This window comes from Hippopotamus amphibius, chromosome 2 (assembly GCF_030028045.1).
Source record: "Hippopotamus amphibius kiboko isolate mHipAmp2 chromosome 2, mHipAmp2.hap2, whole genome shotgun sequence".
Lineage (NCBI taxonomy): Eukaryota > Metazoa > Chordata > Mammalia > Artiodactyla > Hippopotamidae > Hippopotamus > Hippopotamus amphibius.
The window spans coordinates 146,177,280-146,202,869 of record NC_080187.1 but is presented as its reverse complement, the minus strand read 5'-3'; the positions used below and the strand labels follow the sequence as shown (position 1 = coordinate 146,202,869).

Here is a 25,590-nt window from a genome sequence, read left to right as displayed (position 1 = left end):
GAACGAGAACCTAGCGAGGAAACGGGACCATCAGGCTGAAGCAGCGAGGTCCTAAGACTGCAGACCTTCGCTGTGAAGAGATCTATGCAATTCCTTGGGTGGATAGGGGCAGGTGTGAAGTGCCAGTTCTTCTGCCCTCAAGCCAGTCAGAGGTCCCCATCTGTACCCACGTCTGGACAGCCTGACTCTGGTCTGACAACAGATCACCTGGAAAGGCCAGAATGAAATGTGTGGAATGTAAAGCAAAACACCTGAGGCATGAAATTAATTCAGGAAGAGAAAGGAAGACACCAAAGATACAAAACCATTGTTCTTTAAAACACAGACTGATGTACCTTTTGCACAATGTAGTGAAATGGCACTGGATTTCATAGTGCTCCCTCGGATCTGTTCATCATCTCTGCTGTCCACGTACTTCAACTGTGAAAATGCAACACATGCATCCTTATTTCCCAATGAATTAAAATGTAATATTAAACTCGAATTTTTTTTTTAAATTCTTAAATTTTGAGGCTTATTGCCATGAAGTTGTTCATTATGTCCCATTATTACCTTTTTAATCTCTGTGGCATTTTTCTTTCCTAGCACCACTTATTTCTTCCTCCTTTCCTTTCTCCTTGATCAATTTCTAGGTATTTCTCAGTTGTAATGCAACATAATCATAAACTGTCTACACTGCTAGTAATTTTTTTAAATTAATACATTTTATCTTTCTAGAGCAATTTTAAATTTACAGAAAAATTGACTGTAAAGTAAACAGGTTCTCAAGTATCCCCTCCTCTCCTACACACGCAGTTTCCCTATTATTTACATCGTATATTAGTGTAGAGTGTGGTACATGTTATACTTAGTGAACCAATATCAATACATTATGATGAATTAACATCCACAGTTTACATTAGGATTCACTCTTTCAATGTATAATGACACAGCCACCATTATTGTATCATATTTGTTAGGTGTATTCATCTTTTGAAGAACAAATTTCGGCTTCATTGATCTTTTCTACTTCATTAACTTGTGCTTTATTATTTCCTTGATCTACTGACTTTAGAGTCATTGTACTTTTTCTAACTTCTCAAGTGGCAAAAATAAAAGCACTTTATTTTATTCAACCCAGTTTTGTCAGCCTCCTATAGACACTACCTTGGGCTAGTTTCCCACCCAACCTGCCGCAAATGCCCAATTCTTCCTTCAGTCTCTTAGGTCTGCTTTTTCAATTCAAGTTTGTTTCCCCACCTCCTCTTCTCTATATTATCAGTCACCTGATCAATCCTGCTGACTGTATCCTAAATTCACTGAAGGCAGGAACATCTCTGTTTTTCTACTGCAAAGAAATTATTCCAAGTTCTTTCAGTTCACAGCTAGAAACAAAGGTTTCTTTCATTTCATTTCCTAAAACACGATTTTCATCAGGACCCTCAGGCTTCAAAAGCCTTCCTTCCGTACTCAGGTTAGCCATCAAGGTCTTTGCAATCTGATACATTTTTTTCTACGAGCACATTTCTCTCTCTCAGTAATCTCTAGGCAAATGTTCCCCTCAAATCAAGCACAACCCACAAATCAGCCTTTATCCAGTTTATTCATGTTATTTCCCGCTGTGAAGCATCTCTTTTACCTGTGAAATTTTCTACAATCATGCCAGGTTATCATCTGACTTGTTGCAAAAACTCATTCTTGCACTCATAAAATATTAATATAAAGTCATATAGACCAATAGAGAAATAACTTTTTCTCACCAATCTATTTTATCTTGCTAAATGGACTGGCAGCTTCTTAGATGCATGAACTATGCTTTATACTTTTTTGGATCTTTAAGAACAGAAGAAATGGTTCATCAAATTGTAGATTTGCTAATACTTACTAAAATGCAAGTATATATCAAATATAGTAATATACATTGCCTCCCAGGCGGCTGGAGACAATTCCACTGCTAGATATAAGACAGTCAGCCAGAGGAGCTTTTCCTGTTAAAGTTACAATATTAATTTCAATTGATTTCTTTTGTTAAAGGGGGATGTAGGTAGTTTGTATCTACAAATTTAATATTGAACCATAAGGAATGGTTTAGCAAATCTTTCCTATTTACCTATAGCAAGTGAAACAAGACACAACGGGCATTTTAATTAGACTTTTGAAGAAAACATCATCTGGAAGAACAGAGATTCTAGCACTCTAGAGTGCTGTAATCTGTATCTCCAACTCTGTGGATCAACCTCACTTTAAAATCTGTCAAGCAGCTTTTTTTTTTAGGGCAGAATTTTTTTTTTTTAAATTGAGGTATAATGTACACAGAGCAAAATGCACAGACTCTTAAGTCAAACCACTGTGAGAAGACAAACCACTGTGATAATCAAAATATAAAACATCTCATAGACAACTTTTACATAGTTACTAAAATCTGTCCTACAAGAATTTGATCAAGTTTCTTGTAATTATTACATCAGTCATCTGATATCCATAACAGTGACTGGGCCTATAAACTTAAAGTCTTGACAGCCCAGCATGACAAAAGGATAGCCCAGCAATCATTTTTTCTCTGAATGATATACTGGGTAAAACATCACCGAAAAACAAGAGAACACTATCTTCTGCAATATTTCAACGTATGGCTTTTGACAACTAAACTATCTAAAGAAAACACTTATTTGGCAAACAAATTCAGGAAATTTACCCATATCTCCTATTGTTTGCAAGCCAATGGATGACATCAGCTACACTGTAGTGACCAATGCTACCTACTATCTAAACATAAGCCCAGGAATCTACTTTATAATAAAAGAAATTCTTAGTATACTCAAGTATCCATTTGGACCTTTAATACTGTACTACGTGTTTGCCATGTAAATATTATGTACTAACATATAATTCTAGAGCGTCATTTTCCTGCTTCCAATGGAGCAGAACATTCTAAGTATGACAAGCATATATCCCCCACAATGCAAGTGTCAAGAAAGCAGGGACTTTGCTTTATTCATGACGGTATCTCTAGGACCAGAACAAGGCTTGGCATGTAAGAAACATTCAATGAATATCTGTTGAAAGAATAAATGAATCACAAGTTTTCTAGAATAGTACTATCTTAACACACTTTTAAAAAGTAAATTTGAAAGTAATTTGCTATACACACACATGCCACTGACTTGCCACATGATTTAACTCACAAAGCAAAAGCATACTTTTGTCAAACTTTATGTCCTCAAAACGTGAGCAGCGTAATTATAGAAACTCATCGGGTAGGGTTACTCACTAGATGTGTGTACAAAACTCATTCTCCGTTGCCTTCACTTACAAAGTGACCTATTACCTCTCCTTTTAGCTCCCATACTACTTCACTTCTACTATTACACCAATGGCAATAGCCACCTAACCTCTTTTCTGCCTTTCAATCCATCCTAGACACTTCCACCAGATGACTCTTCCTATTTTACTATTTGATCACAACATCCTTGCTTTGTTCTGTTCTCCCAATGGCTTCCTATTACCTAATAATAAACGTCAATGATCAGCTTGGTGATAACGCGCACCTGCCAAGGGCTTCTCATTGTCATCACTGAATCCTCACAATGCTATAAGGTAGGTACAGCTTTTACCGCAGTATACAGATGCTGTCTACTGAAGCCTAAAAAGGCAAAGTAACTTGAAATGGAGTTTTGAACTCAGGTTGTCTAATTCCAGAGCTGGGGCACTTAACCCTTCTCCTAGTGCCTAGTCAGTATGAAGGGCTCTTTCAGATACAGCCTAGCCTACGTCTTCACTTTCCTCTCTTATGCCCTCACCTATGGGATGGTATATAGGTTTCCTTTCACACTCCCATTCCTATCACTTTGCTGTGGCTACGGGAACTAAGAAGCAGTTGGAAACTAAGAGCAGGCTTAGCAGGAGGCAATGCTGCATGAAAGCAATGTCTGTCAGAAGCTAAGCACCATGCATCGCTGCCCCTCTCTCGTCCCCTGCTTTGGTCACACACATTTCTTTCTCCTCTTGCTGACAGTATTCCCACTTGAAATGTGTATCCCCAGCTGCCATCCTGAATCACCCTTCACGGGTCATCTTTACTAATGTTATAAAGCCTTTTCTTAACCCATTCCTAGGTTCTTGACCCTCCACCTCTCTCAATCCTTATAGTCTATTTTTTGCCTGTCTCATGGTGTGCTGCCTCAATCCCCAAATCACCTCTACAGCTGGGTTGCTGGCCTGTGCGAAAATCTCTACCTTCTGGCACACCTGGCAAAATACCTTGAACTTAGCAGATGTTCAGTAAATATCTGATGAGTTAAACAGAATCTCAGGTTCTGAGGATATTACGTCAAGCCTTGTTTAACAAACGCTCAACTTCCCGTTTAAAATACAACAGAACATACTATACAGCAGAATGCCAATCACTAGTTAGCTTTGTTCCTCCCACATCAAACTTTTAAAAGGAAACAAGACTTGCAACTTAGCAAGCATGACTCTCAACTATCCACAGCCTGACTCCACTGACGCATGTGGAGACACACACCCTTAATTACTGAAAATAAGCCGTTTAGAAAGGGTTCTTACCGTGGTCAACATGAGCCAAAACACAGATATTCCTGATGTCTGCAGTGCTTTTCTGCAGTTGAATCATCTTATCCAAACTATCGAGCACCATGGTCACTTATTTCCTGTGACTAAAAATTAAACATGTATTACAAATGGCTAGAGATCGGGGCATTGAAGAAAAACGTTTGTAATGCTGGGAGCTGACAAGACTTCTCCAGTTCCTTAAAGGAAGAACCCAATGAACGCTTACCAAAGGCGTAGCCCCACCCAGGCTCAAGTCCAATTTCAGCACGTAAGCAAATACTGTACCACGATGGTACTCGCGGAGTTTCCTCCCCCTTCCGGATTGGCCCGCTGGGACCAATCACAAAGCTCCTGGGGGCTGGGTGCACAGTGACACCTGCAACTCTGCCCCCACTCTGTACTCCGGGTCTATTTCCCCAAGTCAGTGATGATGCAGGAGGCAGAGAAGATGCTGACATCTCTCCCTTCCCCTCCTCGATCTTTTGCCAAGCCCCTCCTGCTATCACTGCCGCCTGCTTTCACTGGCGCTGAAACACCCAGTCTTATGACTGCCACAGGGCCCGAACACAGTTTAGGGTCACGTGCTTATTTTTGGAGCAGGTGCAGCGAGCGTCTTCCATGCCTCTCCACATTGAGGAAACGAAACACAGGCCCTCAACTCGACATTCCCCTCATCATCACTCCCTTCTTCTGTGAGGATTCAGGGGCGCAGTGAGACGCGGCCGGTGGGACCGGACACGACGCCTTAGCTCCCAGCCCGGGCGCGCCCCGCCCCTGCCCACGCCGCGGCGACCCGGGCAGCGGCGACCCGGGCCTCCCCACCCCTGGAGCTCGCGGAGGAGGACGCCCCGCCGCCTGCGGGGCCGCACTCACCGGCTCCCGCCACCCGCCCCGCCCCGCGCGGACCGCAGCGCCCAGCCACACCCCGCCGGCCACAGCCGCCCACAGCTCCTCGTCTCCCGAAGCCCGCGCTCCGGGGGCGGGGCAGGGGACGCACGACCTTTGACCCGCGCGCATCCCTGTCGCCGCCGGAAGAGGGCGATGCGTCCGTCACCCGGACTCCTCTGGTTGCCTTGACTACGGCGGGCGCCGAGGAGCTGCGTCAGGAGCTGTCCAGACGACCCCGCCAGCCGGAGCATGAGGACCTGGTGTCTGTGTCAGATTTGCACCTGCGGGTAAGACACGGCCGGTGTGGCGGCGGCCGGGGCTCGGGACGAGCTGGGGCTTCGGGGGACGGAGCCCTCAGAGGGGCCGCCCCGCGAAGGTGTAGAGATGCGGGCGCGGCGACGCCCCACGTCTCCGGGTCCACGAGTGCCCGCCGCGCACCGCCAGCTACAGTTACACAGCTCTGCTTTGTCGGCTCCTATCCAGGGGCGGAACCTGAAATGCTGTCGGGCCAGGGGGATAATATACGCCTGTGTGGCGGCGGCTGGATGTCAGGCTGGTGAGCGGGGGATCGGATCCCACTGGGAGAGTGTAAGCCCACAAAATTTAAAAAGTAAATACATAAAAGGAGACGGAAGAAGAATAGAATGGTGTGCAAGTCCGTGAGTTTTCCATCCATGTTACGCTTTCTTCTATCCCCTCGCTTTCCATCCCAGCCTGACCATATTCCCCTGCCCAGTCCCGTCCAGGCTGTGCTCCTTTGGGGTTTGACACACTGAAAAGGTAGTAGGTAATCTCCTGAAACCCAGAATTGGTCTGTGAGTCCTCCCTAACAACCTCCCACCACCTATAAACAGTCGTCTCCTTCCTCCACTTCCCTGTTGACCCAGAGATTAGCTCACTATTTGCTAAATTAATGTTATGACTATGTCAGTCCTGTCGTATTGCAATCCCTTCCAAAGGAAAAACATTTTGCACCTTGATGGAAAGCAGTTTTCCCCTTAGTTTCGTCGTAAATGTTGTTTATACTTAATAATCAGATGTAGATTAAAAGATAAATCGACTTGAGAATTTGACTCATATCTGAAAACCCTGATGTGCAAGAAAATTATTTTTTTAATCTTTAAATTAGTTTCTCTCCAACCTAAGTTCCTTTGCCATCCAACTGTCAGGAAATTTCAGTCTTCCTTATGTTGGAGGCTTCCTTTTGTTCAAGCAGTAAAATGATCCAGGGAGCAGAGGCACTGCCAATGCAAGAGGAGTCTCCTCTGGGCTTTAAACATTGGTAATGCTTCCCACTGAAATATCTCTTGCTGAAGTTCACATAACCCCTTCAAGAATGGTACCACCCTGCTTTCTAATTTATGCTTTAAGTACAAGAATCTTGGCAAAGCTGGGGGCCACTATTGTAGGGTTCCACCTAGCCAACTCTTGAGATCTGGCCACCTCCTTTAACACTGATACAATGGGGCAAAGACCCGTGCTCTTCTAAGAACTCCTTCCCCCTCATTTTTTACCGCCTTCCTCTCTCTGGGAATCAGCCCCTCTTCCCTCTTTTGCACACCAAGACAATCCGTTTCCTCTTAGGACCTTATTTCCAGAAGGACATCTGATTTCATCTCTTCATGAATTGTTTTTTTATAAAATTCAGGAAAATGTGTTGACTGCAGGCAGCTTCTACCTTCTGCCCTTCCAAAAGCGCTGCAAGAAGGAAATATCAAGGTCCTGACTACCTGCTTGAAATCAAGGAGGTGGAAAAAAACAAGGAGAACAAACTCATTAATATTTGAATACATTGCCTCTGTTTAGGAGGATCAAGATTTTCAAGAGACCCCCTTCAGGGAATTTTGACCTGTGTCGGCTACTTTTTCATCTTGCTGTTTGAATCTTTTTTTTTTCCTACTATGTATCTAAATCTTTTCAAATGTCTATTTCTTTCACTGTATCAGTCCAAACAACCTTCTATCTCATATTTTTCTCTGCAGTGTGTGTATACAATTGCTCATGTAACTTAAACTATTTATGTTTGCATAGGCGACATCATTGCCCACATGGAACCACAAAGATTTATGAAAATTTTGACGTGTCTTGTCCTACAACTGAATATTTGGAAAAATATCCTATGTATGGCAGTGTTCTTCCACCTCAGAGTCTGAAGCGCAAGGAAGAATTTCGAGCATATCGTGGTAAAATGGAAGGAATAACAACCTTTAAGTAAATATCAAGAAACTATTTGCTTTACCTGTTTTTCTCCCCTACTCTTCTGGTTTTAATAAAGTTTTTTTTTCAACTCTTTAAACTATTCAGTTGATTTAAGTTGAACCAACCTAAGAAGCAAGAAACTAGTTGAGTCATAACTTGAGAAAAACAGATGATAATTAAGTTAGAATGACAAAAATGAGACGGAAAAAGCGAAATATGAAAAGTTTTATTCATTTTTTTTAACCCTCCTAAAATTTCTTGTGTTTTTCTGCTGTCCGTTGTGACCAGAACCTAGAGAAATGCAGTAGCTTCCTAATGGTTATGTTTTTATCTACTGTATCTTTTGCATCTCTGATCTGTTTTCTAACTTTAGCCAACAAAGATGACCTTTTTATTTTAGTTTTTTAAATTTTATTTTTTTTATTGAAGTGTAGTTGAGTTACAATGTTGGGTCAATCTCTGCTCTACAGCAGTGACTCAGTTATACACATATAGACATTCTTTTTTTATATTCTTTTCCATTATGGTTTCTCACAGGATATTGAATATAATTCCCTGTGCTATACAGTAGGACCTTGTTGTTTATCCATCCTATTTGTAACAGTTTACATCTGCTAATCCCAAACTCCCAGTCCATTCCCTCCCTGCCCACCTCCCCCTTGGCTACCACAAGCCTGTGCTCCATGCCTGTGGGTCAGTTTCTGTTCTGTAGATAGGTTCATTTGTGCCATGTTTTAGATTTTACGTGTAAGTGATATCATATTATTTGTGTTTCTCTTTCTGACTTACTTCAGTGAGTATGATCATCTCTAGTTGCATCCATGTTGCTGCAAATGGCAATATTTTGTTCTTTTTTAAAGCTGAGTAGTATTCCATTGTATATATATACCACATCTTCTTTACCTATTCATCTGTCGATGGACATTTAGATTGTTTCCAGGTTTTGACTATTGTGAAGACTGCTGCTATGAACATAGGGGTGCATGTATCTTTTTGAATTATAGTTTTGTCCAGATATATGCCCAGGAGTGGGATTGCTGGATCATATGGTAATTCTATTTTTAGTTTTCTGAAGAACATCCGCACTGTTTTCCATACTGGTGGCACCAATATACATTCCCACCAACATACATTCCCACCAACATTGTAGGAGGGTTCCCTTTTCTCCACACCCTCTCCAGCATTTGTTATTTGCAGACTTTTTAATGATGGCCATTCTGACTGCAGTGAGGTGGTACCTCATTGCAGTTTTGATTTGCATTTCTCTGATAATTAGTGATGTCGAGCAAGATGATCTTTTTAAAATGCAGATCTAATCCTATCACCTCCCTGCTAAACCTGCTCTTATATTTTCCCATTATATTGAATACACACCAAAATCCCTTCATTGTTTGCTCCCTTTCTTCTCTGATTTTATTTTCACTGTCATGTACTTTGCACTCTTATGGTTACATCCCACAGGACATTTTTCATTTCTTGAAAGTACGAGATTTCCCTTGTCACAGAGTCTTCCAAGATACTATTTTACCTGCCTAGACTTTTTCCTGCCTCTTGCCCTAATGAATGCCCATTTAACCTCTAGGTCTCAACACAATTATCACTCTGAAAAGCCTTCTCTGACACTCACCCTATTTTCAGGCTTCATAACAGACCCCTGTGCAAGTTCTCAAAGCATCTGCCTATTATTTATCATTAGATTACTCTCAGTGTTCCATGAAAGCAGGAGTTATGTCTGTTCTTATCTCAGCATTCTATTTCCAGAAACCTACTACAATGCCTACTAGCTCATAGTAGGCACTCAATGTTTATTCTGTGTGTGAAAGACAAAAATGTCCTAAGCCTAAACTTTTCATTTGGACTCAGCTTTTTTGATCTCTTTGTATCTTTGTCAATTCAGTGGGTGAATTCTTTTCTGTAGTTTCTTAATGTGCACACTGTATTCAAGGTACAATCTGAGGCATTAAGTAGAAAAATATCAATAAATAGAGGTTTTGCTTTCAAGAAACTCACACATCAGATTTCCATAATTTATGGTTTTTTAAATGCCCTGTAACGACTTTAATTTTTAGTGTTATCCATTTTCTTTTCAGATAGAGCTCATTTTACTTACATAGCAAAGGTGGAGACCTTCAAACTTATAGTCCAATACTTGTACCTTCTTAACATTTCAGGCAACTCTTGCAGGGATTTGGTGATTCCAGTTACTTCTATAGGTATGTGGCTCTTCCAGAAATTTGAAGATTTTCCATAGTCCTCAGACTCTGGTGTGATTTGGAATCATCTGGAAAGGTTAAAATTGCCGATTCCAGAGCTCCACCCAAAATAGTCAGTAGACAATGGCATGAATCCCAGGCACATGCATTTCTAACCAGCACTGCTGGCGATTCTGTTGCTACAGACTCAGTGCAATGGGCAGGCACTGGACTGTTCACTGGGTATAACGTGGAACAGAAAGACGGGCTTCCCACTGTTGTTTATAGTCTTGTGGGAATGATAGTACCAAAACAAAGATCAGATACACAAGATCATGACACATCATAGTAAATGAGATGAAGGAATTGAGCAGTTGGTTGAGAGAGAGCAAATGGGAATGGTTGCTCTTTTTTTGTCACCTTTACTCCTCTCTTCCTTGATGACAATCATTCATAATAGAGATTTGAAATAAATTTCACAATATTCATATTTATTGAATAAAGATTTTGCATTTAACCAACTCTTAAGTGTTAAAATCAGGAAAGTTTAACCTGCCTCATCTTTCTTTAAAAAGACAATTGCTTTTCAATTCTGGATTTCCTCAGTTGCCTTGTTCAAGTAGCCCTTAATAGTACAAAAGAAAAAAAAAAGAAATCCCAACTCCCAAAAGGTTCAACTATGCCAACAAAACAAAAACTTCCATTTCTTTAACCATCATCTTTCTGCTTAGTAAAACACTAGATCTCTTCTTCATATTTTGACCAGGGAACTAGTGGTATTTCCAAGAGCCACATTCGAGGGTTTTAAAAGTCTTCCTTAACTCCTTCATGTTGACATATTGACTAGGCAACAGAAAGCAGCTGATACATCTGTACAAAGAATGATGTGTCATTCTGTTCCATACTTTCCTACAATATAGGAAGAGGCTGTGTAAAAAGCACATGTCTGGACATGTACAGGACTCTTGATCCTTTCTAGCATTACAGCTGTAGCACAGTAGATGACTGCCAGAGTTGGCAGGAAATCTGCCCTGAAAGTCTGATTCCAGACATGTCACATGTTTTGGAATATATCGGATGAATAAAAGTGTATTTACCCTTTACTACTTCCCCATAGCACATTGCTTTAGATTTGGAGGTATACTTTCTAACACTCAACTAATCTAACTAGAGGAACTAAGACTTCTAAGCTTTCTCTGTCCTCTGCCTGATTCTTCCACTTCCAGATTGCATTTTAGCCTATTCCTCTCTAGCTGGTATTTGGGAAGAGCAAAGACCAACTCAGATGTCTTGAGAAGCAGAGGTATGTGATTCCTACTATTATTCATCCACTAAATAATATTTCTTAAGCATTTGTTAAGGGTCAGGTGCTATGCGAGGCACCTGGGATACAGTGGCGAGCAAAAACCATCGTGATCTCTGTGCCCACAGACGTTGCAGTCTGGTGAAGGTGGCAACTAAAAACATCACTCAAAATACGTATAAAACTGCAACAGTGATCAAATCTATGAAGGATAGGCACATGATAACTTCAGAGCCAGAATAAGAGGCTTGACTTTATCAGGGAAATGAGAAAAATGAGCTACAATCTGAAGGCTGTAAGGCAATTAACTGGATTAAGAGTGTAAGAAAGTGCCTTCCAGGCAGAGAGCAGCATGCAGCAGGCAGGAGCATGGAAAGAAGGAAATTGTCAGAGAAGGCCAGCAGGAGCAGAGAGAGCAAGAGGAAGCACCATGTGAGTTGAAGCTAGCGAAGAGGACATGTTCAGCTTTTTATATATCCTTGGAGCAGTAAGAAGCCACTTTTCTTTCTTGTTTTTTGTGTGTTTGTTTGTTTGTTGAGGGGGTTACGAAAAAGAGGTGAGGAAGAGGCTAGGGAGATGACGGCAAGAATGACCTGATCAAGTTTATATGTGAAATGACTGCTTTGGGTGTGATGTAAGAAAAGACTGGAGAGAGTAAATGTGTTTAGGAAGGTATTGAATTGATTTGAATCAGCTATTAGGAAAGCCTGGGATATCAGGGTGGTGATGAGATAAAGGAAAGCAATTAAATGTAAGAGATACTTAAGAGGCAAAATTGACAAGAGTTGATGATGAATTGAACACAGGAGGGAGGAGCGGGGTGAAGGGCGAGTCCTAGGTTCCTGACTGCAGTTGAGGACATGATGATGCCACTCGCCAAAAGAAGGGACAAGCCAACAGGTCCAGATATGTTGGGGGAAATAGTTTGGTTAGGGGTGTATTAAGTTTGGAGGTGCCACTGAATATCCAACAAGCCATTGTAAAAACTGGTATCGAGCTAAGAGAAGAGGTCTGAGTGGAGAGAGAAGTTTGAGAGGCATTTGCACATAGTTAGGAATTAAAGCTGTGGGAGCAGAGGAGTTGTCCTCAGGAGGGAACACTGGATGAGAAGAGGAGAGTGTGTAGGCCCAAGTGCCGAGGAACTCCCACACTTCGTGACTGACTAGAGGAGGGTGAAGCTGCGTAGGAGACTGAGAAGGAATAATGACGAGGGCAGGAAGACAGTTTCTCAGAAGTAGAGGGAGTGGGCAATAATGTCAATTACTACTTGAGAGGTCAAGTAAGAAGAGGACTGAAAATGTCTGATGGATTTAATCACCCAGAAGTCGTGGTGAACCTTCAAGTTGTATTAGAGAAGTGACAGTGCTGGAAACCAGGCTGCGGTGGGTTGAAGAGGTAGGTTGAAGCCCATTGATGGGGGTAAGGAAATGGAGCTAACACGTCTGAGAGGTTATACCTGAATAGAGAAGGGATTCAGCAAGTTTTGTTTTTTGGAGCTTATGGACATGCACAGATAATATTGATTAATACAGGCTGGTTTAAGTAAATCATAAAGTGAGTGAAACACTCAATAGAGTCCTAAAGAAAAAAAAAAAGCAATTTTGAAGACTTTTAGTAATAGCAGTAGTAGCTAACATATCACCCTTACTGTGCACTAAACACTGATGTGTGTGGTGCACGTGATGTATGTATCAATCCTTAAAACAACCCTAGGAGATAGACGATATTATCGTCCTATTTTATATATAAGGAAACTGGAGCATAGACAGATTAAGTTGTCCCACATCATACATCTAGTGAATGACACAGCCAGGATTTGGACCCAGGTAGTTTGATCAGTCTGAGTCGGTGGTCTTCTCCACCCCACCAGACCACCGCAGTGTCTGCAGTACTACCTCTGCCTCATAATGTTACATGCTGCCCAGGGCGGCTGGGGTACCACATGACTCCCATCCCTAGCAAGGGCTTCTGGGGGATCTGAAGATGGGTAAGACTTACATCCATACTATGATTTATGTCTAAAGGCCAGAGTTTAGACATAAATTATTTCTTTAATTATTTAATGATGAGCAGAAAGACGGCATGACTTCAACAAGACGAGAATATGCCCAAATAGTTTATTAGAGTCCTTAATAGGATGAATAAGGATTTTGACAAAGTGGGCCCAGGCTATATATTTTAAATTGTTTTCAGATTCATTAAATCTTTAACCTGAGGCTTCCTTCCACATTAGGAAAAAATTCAATTATTTGAAGATTTTGTTTGTGTAAGATCCAGCTAAAACTGAGGATCCATTTTAAAGATGTCTTGAAAACTAGGATTTTTGACATTTATTTTTCTTATGTTTAGTCACTGGATAGGATATAAAGGAATTCAGTAATCTCTTTAAGAAACTTTGTCAACCATCACCACGTTAATATCTACAAAGTCTTGACAACTTTTAATACTGCATTGAAATACAAATAAAAGAACCTATGAGGCTAAGTTTCAAATTTATATATTTCAGATCAGATTATCGTCCTTATGAAATAGTCAAACAGCCTCACCGTGCACCAGAAGAATATAAACCAAAACAGGGAGAGATTGACCTTGGTACTACCTACAAACGGGATTTTAATTCTTATGAAGTGCAACCTGTGGCAATAGTTCGGCCTTTGGAGAGACAACAGGTTAAAAAAGGAACGTTGGACACTGTCCCAACTTATAAAGGTAACTTGCCATTTTAAAACTTAAAGAGCCAAAAACCAAAAGCTTACTTCCAGCTTTGATATCTAACATCCAATCATAATTCTGGTGCCTTGCCAAACTTAAGTCTCCGTGGCTTAGGAAAAAACTTTCTCTTCTGTCAAAATAGTATCATATAGTGAGAGAAAGAAAGACCATTGGCTTGATTGAGAGTCAAGAGACCTGGATTCCTGTCCAAATTCAGCCACTTAATTAGTTTTCTCTATCTCAAACCATGAAAACAAAGGATGCCACTGAACAAGCATTATGTCATATTTGCCACATTATGGCACATTTAGTTGGCACTCTTCCTTTCCTTCCATCCCAGGCTGAGTTGAAACTCTACTGAGCATACTGGAGCTTTTGAGAAACTCAAATAAACAGCAAGCCTCTTCACCAGTCAAGTTCTAACCAACTGAGAAAGCAAAAGTGTTAGGTAGAGAACCAAAATATTCCCTTTATACGCATAAAGGCTGGAATAGAGGATGAAGTTTGCATCTGTTAGCAGATTGTTCCTGATACTGAACCTCAGAATAAAATAGGCTTGTCCACCCAGTGAGACAGTGTTGTCCCACCACATGGGCAACCTGCTCCTCTAAGACTTCCCGCATGGAACACCTTCTGCCTGATGGCAACCCCTTGGGAGAGTAGGGGGCTGGACAATGTATGACCGCTTTCTTTCCAAAAATCAATCTGATTTTATAATATTCTATTGCTTTTTCTTTGAGGGGGGGGAATCTTTATTTTTAAACAATAGGCTATCGTGTTAGTTCACATTTCTTCTATTTTTTCTGTTGATAATGTAATTGCATATTTAGACTTACAGCCTTTTCACTAGTTATGTGATATAACTGAATGCATATGTCCTAATATAAAACCCTTTTGTAAGAGTGATGCCATCCACAATAAAAGTAAGGATTTATACTTTAAATAGGTAATAACTGAATACATACTTTTTCTTTAAATATCACTCTCATCAGTTTAATGGGTAAGTAAGTGTATGGTATCAGTATACTATGATCTATAGACGTCAGCCCAGTAGGGAGATCAGGAACAGTGTTCTTTCTATTTTTTTAAGCTGTGAGCATGTAAGATGCTATACGAGGGATAAATTTTTAAGACGATGCATATGGTGAACAAATATATTGTTATCATCTAATATAGCATATAGCAATTGCTAAGATATATATTTATTGCTATGCAGAGGAGATAATATATTGCATAATAATTTGACATAAAAGATAATTGGTGAAATGTCTGTACTGGGTCTTTTCAACAACCATAGTAAGATTTTCTTTTCTTTTCTTCCCCACAAAGTCTATTTAAAAACACAACAATATTGATATCCCTTGATGCTGTGACTATTTACATATAACACACACCACACACACACCCCACACATAAACATCAACACTAGTTCTGGCTTCTCATTACCTGGGTTTCTTATAGATTCCCATACGGCCACTCCCATAATCCAATGTTGAGGATTCCTCGGTTCCCTCTGGCCTTCTCTCTCCTGATCTTCCCTAGTGAGGAAAAGTTATCCTTGTATTTCCAGGTTTTCAGGCATGAGACAAGACATACTAGGGGCCAAGGGAATAATTCATCGTTCTGCGTGATGACTGTACGGCAGGTTTTGTAGATACCTGCTTAAGGACAGGTCTGTAGCTGAAGAGAAATCACAACGGGGAGAGAGTCTCTCACTATAACCTAAGAATTAGAGGACAGAGGCAAGGTAGAAATGGGATCTGATTAAAAACAAAAGCGAAGAACTCTACAAGCTGGTGAGAACGGTGACATCTAGATTCTGGAGATGTGGTTCCGTGAAACCGGTGACTCTTTGACAGAAACGTATCTGCCCATAGCAGCCTTGGTTTAAAAATTCATTCAGATTAAAATGTAGGTAATGAAAATAGGTCAGTATTTGATTTGATAAATACTTTCTGGGGATTACTCTTCTGTGTGCTAGCCACTATAAGGAATAGAGATCTGAACAACAACATTGGTTGTTGACATTTAGAAACTTTACAGTTGAATTGAGAAAAAAGAGCAATAATAGCATGAAGAATTAAATGCTCATACGAGAAATAAATAATATGAAATATGACAAGGAGGGGGGAATACTTCACTAGAAAATTAATGGAACAATTCATGCTTCAAAAACAGACTGATCAAGATATCACTCCAGGCTAGTCTGGGAATGCATCAGAGGCTAGTTAAGTATTGATATGTAGAAAGAGGAGGGACACCCTAAAAGCTAGGATGAGAGGAGCAAAAAATCATAAGACCAGAAAAATGAAAGGGTTGTTCAGTGAACATGGTGGGGACCAGAGAATTTCAGGATCTGAGAGATTGGTGTGTAGTTCTATAAATGTAGGTTGAGATCAGATTGTTGAAGTCTTAGTTGTCAGACTGAGGAACTTAACATTTTTCTAGTAGCCACTAAAAGTTTTTGAGTTTTTCTAACAGATAGGATATGGTAGATGGCAGAAAGCCATTACTTCCACTGAAACAGCTAAAAAAAAAAAAAAAACATAAATTTTTGAAAATCTTTTTTTAATGGAAGCAAAGAAGTGAAATTACAGAGATGGAAGAGCCCTTCCTAGATGAGCTAAGATGGCCAGTTGTTTACTGCTCTGGGAGCATTTGTTCATGTCTAGGCCAAGGCTGAAGACTGGGGTCTTCATAAGCAGGGGGACCCTCCTATGGAAAGGGAAACCAGTGGAGCACCTGACATGTAGGCTGGTATGACCAGTTGGAACCTATAAGTACCCCAGATGCATGGCTGGCTTTCCTTGTGGGATGTCTGCTCAGTGTTTAGGGAGCATGGCAGGCTAGGAGATTGGGCTAGAAAGACCCCACAGAAACATCCACAGTCTCCCTTGAGAGCAGGTGTTTAGGAGCCAAAGTCCCACTAGAATGAAGGCTCTACCACAGACACATCACAGGTCTTGTCCTTGATAAATCTGTAACTAGAGAAAGACTGTGCTTAACTGAAGGTGCTGCTGAATGCCAGTCTCACTCTGTTCCTGATTGGATCAAGGTGATCTGCCCCATATCCTATCTGCCCAATGTAGGAAAGAGCAAGCTGTCCTCTGTTGAAGATAACATTGATTTTAGTTTCTGTGGTTTTCTTATACATGACATCCAGCATATATGAGACCTATGAAGACTGAGGAAATATTTGAAGAGTTGATGGTCAAGAAATTTCCAAAATTGATGAAGGAATCAGGCCACAGGTTCAAGAAGCTCAACAAACTTCAAAATAAACACAAAACCATGTCTGGCAACTGCCATCAAATTTCTGAAAACCAAGCAAAGATAAACTCTTAAAAATAGTAAGAGCAAAACTACACATTATTTACAAAAGAAAAATTAGAAATGTACTTAACTTCACCAGAAACTATGGAAGACTGAGGATGGATGTTGGAATGATATTTTTAAAGTACCAAAAGGAAAAAAAATTGAGAATTTCAAACCTAGTGAGTCCCAGCATTTTATATGTAGTGAAAATATCCTTCAAAAATAATGCAAAATAAAAATGTTTTTAGAGGGGAAAAAAGCACAGAATTTGTTAACAGCAGACACATACTTACAGAAAGTTCTTCAGGTCGAAGGAAAATGATTCTGGAGAGAAGCATGAAATGCAGTAATGAATGAAGTACACAAAAAGGATAAATAAGTGAGTAAATGTAAAAGGATATTGATCTCTTAAAGTCACAATAATACTTATATTAGGTGATTTTATACAAATATAGAAGTAAAATATAACAACAGCACAAAAGGCAGAAAGATGTAGATGGAGTTAAACTGTTGAAAGCCTCTTCCACTGTTCTAGAAGTGGTAAAAACATCAAAGTGTGGCTAGGACAAAAAGATCCCCTAATAAGTCAAAAATGCACCTTTTTCTAGAAATACAGAAAGTTATCATTAAAATGCTAACGGAGAAAATGGAATAATAAGAATACCCTTTATTAGTCCAAAAGAAGGCAGGAAATAAGGGGAAGGGGAACCAAGAACATATGGGACCAACCAAAAGCAGATAGCAATATAGTCAACTTAAACTAAACTAGACCATTCTTTACATTAAATGTAAATAAAATAAATATTACAATTAAAACTCAAAGATTGATTACTGAAACAGTAAAAACATAAGAAGATATTGTGGAAAACTTATGCCAATAATTGTTATAAAATGGAGAAATTCCTTGAAAAATACAATTTGTCAAACTAACTCACGAAGGAAAAAATCTGAATAGCCTTATATCTGTTAAAGAAATTGCATGTGTAGAATGTAAGGTGTAATGTAAAACTAGACCATAAAGAAAATTCAAAGATTTCTAATTTCTGAGTGGAATATAGATGGCTAGAAAAAAGTGTTTCCAACTTAACAAGAAACAGCCAGATAATATACAAAATCATAAATATTCATGAATACTGCACAGTATTCAAGCTGAGATCACAGGGGAAATGAAAAGAAAAACAACAACAAAGCTCCACCCTGAAGGAAGAACAGGAAATTGTCCTTGGCCCAACCATTAGATATTTACATCATGGAGACAGACAGAAACACTGAGAGAATCCCACCACTGAGGCTCAGGGACACAGGTGTTGCTTAAGATTGAGCCTGGACCTGGACCACAGAGGAACCCCACCACCACCAAGCACATACACCAGATTACTGAGCACTGAATAACAAGCAACAATAGTTTCCCATTGAAGAGAAGCAAGGTTACAGAGAGAGACATTCTCTCAGGTGCAGGTGCAAAGAGAATGCCTAAAGCTGAGGATGGAGCAGAAATGAAGAAAACCAGCCCCCACCCGAAGCACAAGATAATGCCAAAGGAATTTAAAGCTGATGGTACACTGAAGGAAGGCAAGGCAACAACAAAACCCAAACCTAGGTCAACTACTAATTGAGCTGACTTAACCCCACTCACTCAAGGCCTGGCAGATGATGATGTATATCCATTTCTCAACATAAGTACTATTTATCTCAGTCTCTACTGTGCTACATACAATATCCAGCTTTCAAATACAAATTATAAATTGCATAAAAAGTAAAATTTTATTGAAACTCAGCAATGCCATTCATTTACATATTATCTATGGCTGCTTGCATGCTACAATGTCAGAATTGAGTAGTTGCAACACAGACCATATGGACCATAAAGCCCAAAATATTTATTTAATGAAAATGAAAAAATATGGTATTCAAATGTGTGGGATGTATCAAAAGCAATGCTTAGAGGGAAATTTATAGCATGAAGTGTTTGTATTAGAAGACAGTCTTAAATTAACAGCTAAGCCTCCATCTTATGAAACTAGAAAAATGAGCAAATTAAACCCAAAGCAAAGTAGAAGGAAAGAAATAATGAAGAGCAGCAATCAATACATCTGAAAACAGGAAAACAATTAGAGGAAAATCGATGAAAAAGCTGATTCTGTTACAGGAGAGTAAAGGTGAATAACCCTCACCACGCTCACAAAGCTGGGGAGTGGGGGAGAAGACACTCATCACAAATACTAAGAATGAAAATAAGGGTCTCACTACAGACCCTACAGAACAGTGTTTTACATTATGATCTCTTCTGTGTCCTTATTCTAATTTTTGATGATTTCATCAAGTTGCTATTCATTGTATGTTTGCCTCAAGAAGGAAAAAGTTAAAATTTAAGACATCAAATTGACAGGATTTGAAAACGAAACGGAGCAGGGAGTGAGGGAGAGAAAACTGGCTGGGTGAAATCTTTACGTGAGATACCAAATTCAAAATAGTAAGTGTTTTGTTGTTGATGTGTTATTTTGGGGGAATATGAGCCTGAGCAAGACGGGGAATTCCGTTGGGCCATACTAAACTTCGGTTTACCTCTTGGACATCTGAATAGAAATGTCTCGTAGGAAGACAGATATGTTGGTTTGGATTTGAAGGGAGGTCTGGAGTAGAGACTCAAGTTTGGGAGTCATCAGCTTACAGGTAGGATTAAAACTGTCAGACTAGTTTGGTGATGTATAGATGGAGAAAGAAAGGATGGAGCCCCCTGACTTTATGAAAATTGGTCCCGCTTCCTTGGTGCCATAAGACAACACAGGAAACAGAGTCCCAGCTGCCAAGAGAAAGAACTCCCGTATGCAGCTGGGGACTTTTGTCCTCAAAGAGGAACCTAGAACAGCTCACTCTGGAAAGGATGGGGGCGCAGCTCTGCTTACAGATGTTCATGGTGAGCACACACACACAAGCACCTCATGGACTTGAAATTGTTCAGAAGAAAGCACACTTCCTGTCTAGGTTTTAGTGACTAGAAAGCAAAAGAATGAGCTGAGGAAACTGGATTGCCCTTCTCTCACAAGGGCAATATTGTAGTTGCCAAATGACCAGACTGCATTGTTAGATGTAGATGGCATTATGTTTGTTTTTTTCCGTGAGTGTCATAGGATACTAAGAACAGATGATATTAATAAAGACTGTGATGTTTTAAAGGTATTGCTAGAATGTTATCGAAAATATTCCAGAACAAATAATCAATTTTCCAGGCATATAAGCGTAGGAATATTTATGAGAGGCAAATCAGTTTTCTGCAGTTATCTGAAACTGATATTTATGCTATTCAAACCTTGTCTCTCAGTCTCCAAATTCTTGCTTCCTTTTTGAAAACCAAAGTTGTTTGGTAAGGGAGAAATAGTCTCTCCTATTTAGGTTCTCTCATGAAATTAACATCTTTTCCTCATAGACATTAGAGCAGCAAAGGCTCTCCCTGTATGTTTAGATGGAACAATAGACCTTCAGTAACATCCTAAGGTTGGCTTCCTTTTATTTACTGAAAAATAGTGCTGTAGTTTCATACTTTAGATTGCAAACAACAGAGATTCCTTCATGGCGCCTCAAGAAAAAGTGAGTTTATGGTAAAGCTTCATGTGAACTGGAAATGGAAAGCTATCAGGCACAGAGGAAACCTGAGGGAAGAGCTACTCCCTGCATCTCTGCCATGAGCTACATGGCTTCTCTCACAGCATCTTCCCTTCCCTTTACACATCTTCTCTGACTGCCATTCTACGAACTGGCCTCTTCCGCCTATGTATCATCTCTGTTTCTTTACGTGTCTGTTTTGACGTCTTTGGCCCACCATAGCTCTCCAGTTCTGCTTCATGGCATCCTTTTACATTCCTCTCCCACTTTTATCTGGCCCTGTATTTTCAAATTTAGGTTCACAAGAATGAGAATGTGCTCGACCCAGATCATCTTTTCTTGCCAGGTTGTTTCTTGCCTGCTCTTAGGTCAGGTATCCACTCTCATGAAAACATCCATAGCTTGAGGGTGGTGGGAATAATCATTTGGTGTAAAACTTGGCCATCTTGGCACAAATGACTATGGCTGAGGAATTTTTCTCTTCAAAGGAGGTATCCACATAAAAAGCATTTGAGTTTTGGCCTTTCCAATAAACAATGCATGGACTTTAGCCTAGAGTCTAATTCTTTATCTTGTATATCTTGTCTTTTATAAATTAATTTTTGGTATTTAGAAATACATATTTTAGAATGAAGTCAACTCTGTAGTATTTCTCAGCTTTCTACCTTTCTCATGGAGAAATGGAAAACCTAAATAACCCTCAGTTGAAATATAAGCACTTCAGTTTTCCATCCATGGTCTAGGTAAGCTGCAGGGAAGCAGAATTAAGGTATTTAACACTAAATGCCGGACTCAGCTCTGATGTTCATTTCTAAATTCCATATACAATTTCTAACACTTTCAAAAGCACTCAGTTTGGACCCCTCACCTCTAGATGTCTTTCAGGAATGCCTGGAAGTCCATTTCCTGAGGAGACAAAGTGGAAGCCAGTGATCTTTCTGGGATAGTCAAGTTACTATGTGTCCTGTATCTTTGCTCAGGGAGTCCTATAGGCTTCCTAGGATACAATGGAGTTGAAATTTTCTCTCCTTTGAGGAGTCCCTCCAAAGGAAGGAGTAATATCCACATCACTTTTGCCCACACATCAGGGCCCTTGATTTTATGTTAATCCTGAGATTTTATGTTTTACTTTAGCATTTTATAAGTTATAGCAAAAATCCCAACCAGTTCCTGGGAATGCAACCTAATATCCTAAACTCTGTCTTCACCCAAAACACAACCTTTTTGGCTTTCAAAAACTATGAACAATCGGGCTCAGATGTTCCATTTCCTTGTGTAATCAGAAGAATCTGAAAGTGGAAAGTTATATGCATTAAAGTGGAGAGCTAGGAAGAGGAAAGTGGAAGTGAAGAAACAAGAATAAATCTGAAGGGAATCAGTGAAACTTCATACTTCATTGGTGTTCTGATTTCTAAAGGAAACGGAAGGATGGCAGTGAGAGAAGTCAGTCGTGATTTTTAGAAAGTGATTGTTTTCTTCAGTATTTAAACATGCTCTTTTTTTTTTTTTTCAAGATGATTATAGAGCTTGGGACATTCAGAAAAGTGAACTTTATAAACCAAAAGAAACTTACTGTCCCCCTACTGTGAAATTTGGAAATTCAACCACATTTCAGGATGCCTATGTTCCTCAGGAGATAAAGCCTAGGCAAAGCTTTAAACCCAGCCCTGTGGTCAAACGTTCTACAGCCCCCTTTATTGGTGATACAAGTCATCGCCTTGATTATGTACCTCATCAGCTAGAATTCAAGTTTGCAAGGCCAAAAGAAGTCTACAAGCCAGCCGACCAACCCTTTGAGGATCTCACAACTCACCGATATGACTTTCAGGGTCTTGTTGGTGAAACTGCAAAAATCTGCAGACCTGCTTACACCAGAGTGGCCCAACATGGTCAATTTGAAGGAAGCACTGAATTCCGTGACAGTTTTCAACCATGGGAAATCCCACCGCCTGAAGTCAAGAAAGTACAAGAGTACATCCCTCCCACAGGTACCATGCAATTAAACAGCACAAGCCACCTCGACTATATTCCGTATCAGGCCAAACATGTTCTTCCCATCAGGCCAGTTTCTCATAGAAGAAATCACAGTTTTCCTTTCCAAGGAAAAAGCACCATGAAGGAAGACTTCCCAGCATGGGAAAGTGGTCGTCAAGGACTTATTAAGAAGGAGCAGCTGATTCCCAACCCATCTGGAAAATTTGATGGTTTGAGCACTTTTAGATCTCACTATGTGCCACACGAATTGATTCCAACAGAGAGCTGCAAACCTGTAAATGTTCCCTTTAAGAGTTCTATTCCATTTGATGATGTAACCATGTACTCTCTAGAGTATGCACCAAAGAAACAGGAAATCTGCCCTGCTAGCTATCCTTCACCTCCAGGTTATATCTTTGAAAACACAAATTCCCGAGGTCACAAATTCTTCCTCAAGATCACTCCCACAGGGACGGCCTTCTAATCATCAAATCATATTTAAAAGGAAGCTAATGAACAGAGTGTTGGTTTCCCAAGGGCGAAAACAAATTTCTATAGTAGAGAAAATATTTTGAGAGCTGAAACAAATCATTTTTTAAAATTTCTAAACAAGAAATTTAGAAAATGTGTTATAGGCAATCAGGATTTTAAAATCAATATTAATATTTTAACCAAGATTGTTCTTTAATAGGGATTTCTGAGAGCTGAATAATGTACATTCCCATCTGAACTATTTTAATCCCAACATATTGTCTGGTAGCTTATTTCAGTCTATTATCATTTGTATGTGTTTATAATTATGGCAATTACATGGTTATTCACACGAGTTCTTGTTTATCAAGTGCCTTAGGACTAGCTAGAACACCATTGAAAATGACACGTGGATTCTTCTTTCAAGACAATGGTATTTTTCTCCTTAGACTTCAAGGCATCTGCATAGTGCACCCTGAGTCAAGTTTCGGTTGGTGGTGTTACGTTGGCTGCACTGCTCCTCTCCATGTTCAAGTTAGTAAGAGGCATTGTGGTGTGACAAGTAAAGGCTCTGTGGGCTGGGAACCAAAGCATCTGAATTCTTCAGGTTCCAATGACACCAGTTTCTACTTGTGCCACACTACGCAAGAGACTCTTGTCTTTGAGGCTCAGTGTCATCATTTGTAAGAGAATGTCTGCTCTGCCTACCTCACAGAAATTTTCCTCTGAGCATCAGGTCATGTGATCCATTGTAATCCATCCAGTAAAAGTGTAACCAGAGGTCAGGGATTGTTAATCAGTCAATCTTTTTCTGTACCTGTTTCTCCTTTTTCAAATTAGGAGAATTAACTACTCAACGCTCACTTTCTGGCCTGTAGCAAGGATTGTAAAATAACCGAATCTGCTTGGAGCTTACAAGTAGTATGATTTCTGAGAAGAGTCTTGTCCTCTAAAGCTTCACAAGCACCCTAGAAGTTGTTACAGAGAGCAGAGAGCTTGGATGCAGGGATTCATGTGGTTTGAATGACAGTATTTCCAAAAAGGAAAAAACATTTGCAAGAGTAGTTTCAGGAATGCCTGACCACTCTGAAGAACATTTTCAGGGTAACCTCAGGTAATTGTGCATCTAATTGCCACTCCCAGAATCAGTGCAGAAGAAGAACCAGGCTCGGTATGGGCACAATTGTGTCCTCCTCCTCCTCCAGTGTGAAGAGAAGTGCCAAGAAGGGAAGGAGGGAAGGAATGGTGCCATCAAGTGAAGTAGAAAGAACAGACTGCATTTATAAATGCTGAGACTTTCCAACGAATTAAACTTTTAGTGGGTCGTTTTTCTTTGATCAATGATGCATTATGGGATAACATGATTATTTTATCTCAAAGTTTAGTCTTTTGTAGCTTTAGAATTGTTTCAAAATATATACTTAACTGAGAATGAGTGCGTCAACATTGGATTAAAATATTTTTCATTATGTGACATACTTTGTTTTATTTACTTTCATATTAATTAGGGAAAATTATGTTGAATTTTATATAATTAGTAATATTAACAAAGCATCACTAAATGAATTTTCATGAAGTCATTTCTGCAACCAATATTCTCTGGGAAAGAGAGCTTGTTAATAAATTTTTATCTAGGTTAAGCTATGCATAATTCACACACACAGAGTCACACAACATTGTAACAGCACTGGAAACTAGTAATAGTATTGTTTAAACATCTGCCAGATTTAGAATGGATTTCCACTAACCCAAAGTTGGATGAATCTGTTGAAGAAAGGAGGACATTTGGAGACAAAAAGGCAGTAGGAAGTTTCCACCCCCACCCCATCCCATCTCCATCCTGTCTCCCTGAATATCCTTGTTGTGGAAAATAAGACCACAGAATGAGAAAGAAAGTCTTTGTAGTTTATAAAACCTGCAGGGACGACAACGCTAGGAGTGAACCCTAATGTAAACCATGGACTTTGGGTGATTATGCTGTGTCAAAGTCAAGTCCCCCTTTGTGACACATGTACCCTCGGGCGCAGGCTGTTAGTACTCAGGAGGCTGTGCATGTGTGGCGCAGGGGGGTACAGGGTTACTCTGTACTTTCCACTCAATTTTGTCGTGAACATAAAACTGCTCTAAAACCTAAAGACCATTAAATACAAAGACTGCATAGCAGGAAGAAAGGAGGGGAGTATTCACCAGTTGGAAGTTAGGAATCCCATACCCCAGCCCCTTAACGCATCAGATATACAGACTTTATACAAAACTTTCTAAAGCCCTCTCTGAGAACGGCTGTGTGAGAGGAGCCTGGTAATATGAAGGGAAGAGGAGACCTCTGAACATTCATCAGAGAAGGGGAAGGTGAAACTTGTCACCATTAGCAAAGTTCAAAGG

The 25,590-nt window shown here is 40.0% G+C and overlaps 1 protein-coding gene and 1 long non-coding RNA gene across 10 annotated transcripts in view; one reads left to right on the top strand and one right to left on the bottom strand.

The window, feature by feature from the left end:
* The window catches only part of LOC130844037 (uncharacterized), a 39,392-nt gene extending 33,859 nt beyond the window's left edge, over positions 1-5,533 (bottom strand). For 5 of the 8 annotated variants that reach the window (XR_009051151.1, XR_009051150.1, XR_009051147.1 and 2 more), the window contains exons 1-3: positions 4,546-4,768; positions 336-420; positions 66-207 (exon numbers count right to left, since the gene is read on the bottom strand). This is a non-coding gene — a long non-coding RNA (uncharacterized LOC130844037). The other 3 variants (XR_009051148.1, XR_009051152.1, XR_009051154.1) reach the window with 3 other exon arrangements.
* LOC130844034 (stabilizer of axonemal microtubules 2-like) lies at positions 5,294-24,644 on the top strand. 2 transcript variants are annotated; one of them, XM_057719999.1, is made up of 4 exons: positions 5,294-5,726; positions 7,471-7,650; positions 13,640-13,842; positions 22,278-24,644. In XM_057719999.1, exons 1-4 carry the CDS (start codon positions 5,689-5,691, stop codon positions 23,219-23,221), a joined length of 1,365 nt encoding a protein of 454 aa, XP_057575982.1. In that variant the 5' UTR covers positions 5,294-5,688; the 3' UTR covers positions 23,222-24,644. The 2 variants fall into 2 exon arrangements, with proteins under 2 accessions (XP_057575982.1, XP_057575981.1); XM_057719998.1 differs by lacking the exon at positions 5,294-5,726 and adding an exon at positions 5,735-6,098.
* The last annotated feature ends 946 nt before the right edge of the window (positions 24,645-25,590 follow it).

Coding starts and splice junctions, on each gene's coding strand:
- LOC130844034 (XM_057719998.1), top strand. CDS start 5,824: ATGCGGGCGCGGCGACGCCCCACGTCTCCGGGTCCACGAGTGCCCGCC. Junction 6,099..7,470: donor ATAGAATGGTGTGCAAGTCC/GTGAGTTTTCCA, acceptor ATGTTTGCATAG/GCGACATCATTGCCCACATG. Junction 7,651..13,639: donor GAAGGAATAACAACCTTTAA/GTAAATATCAAG, acceptor TATATATTTCAG/ATCAGATTATCGTCCTTATG.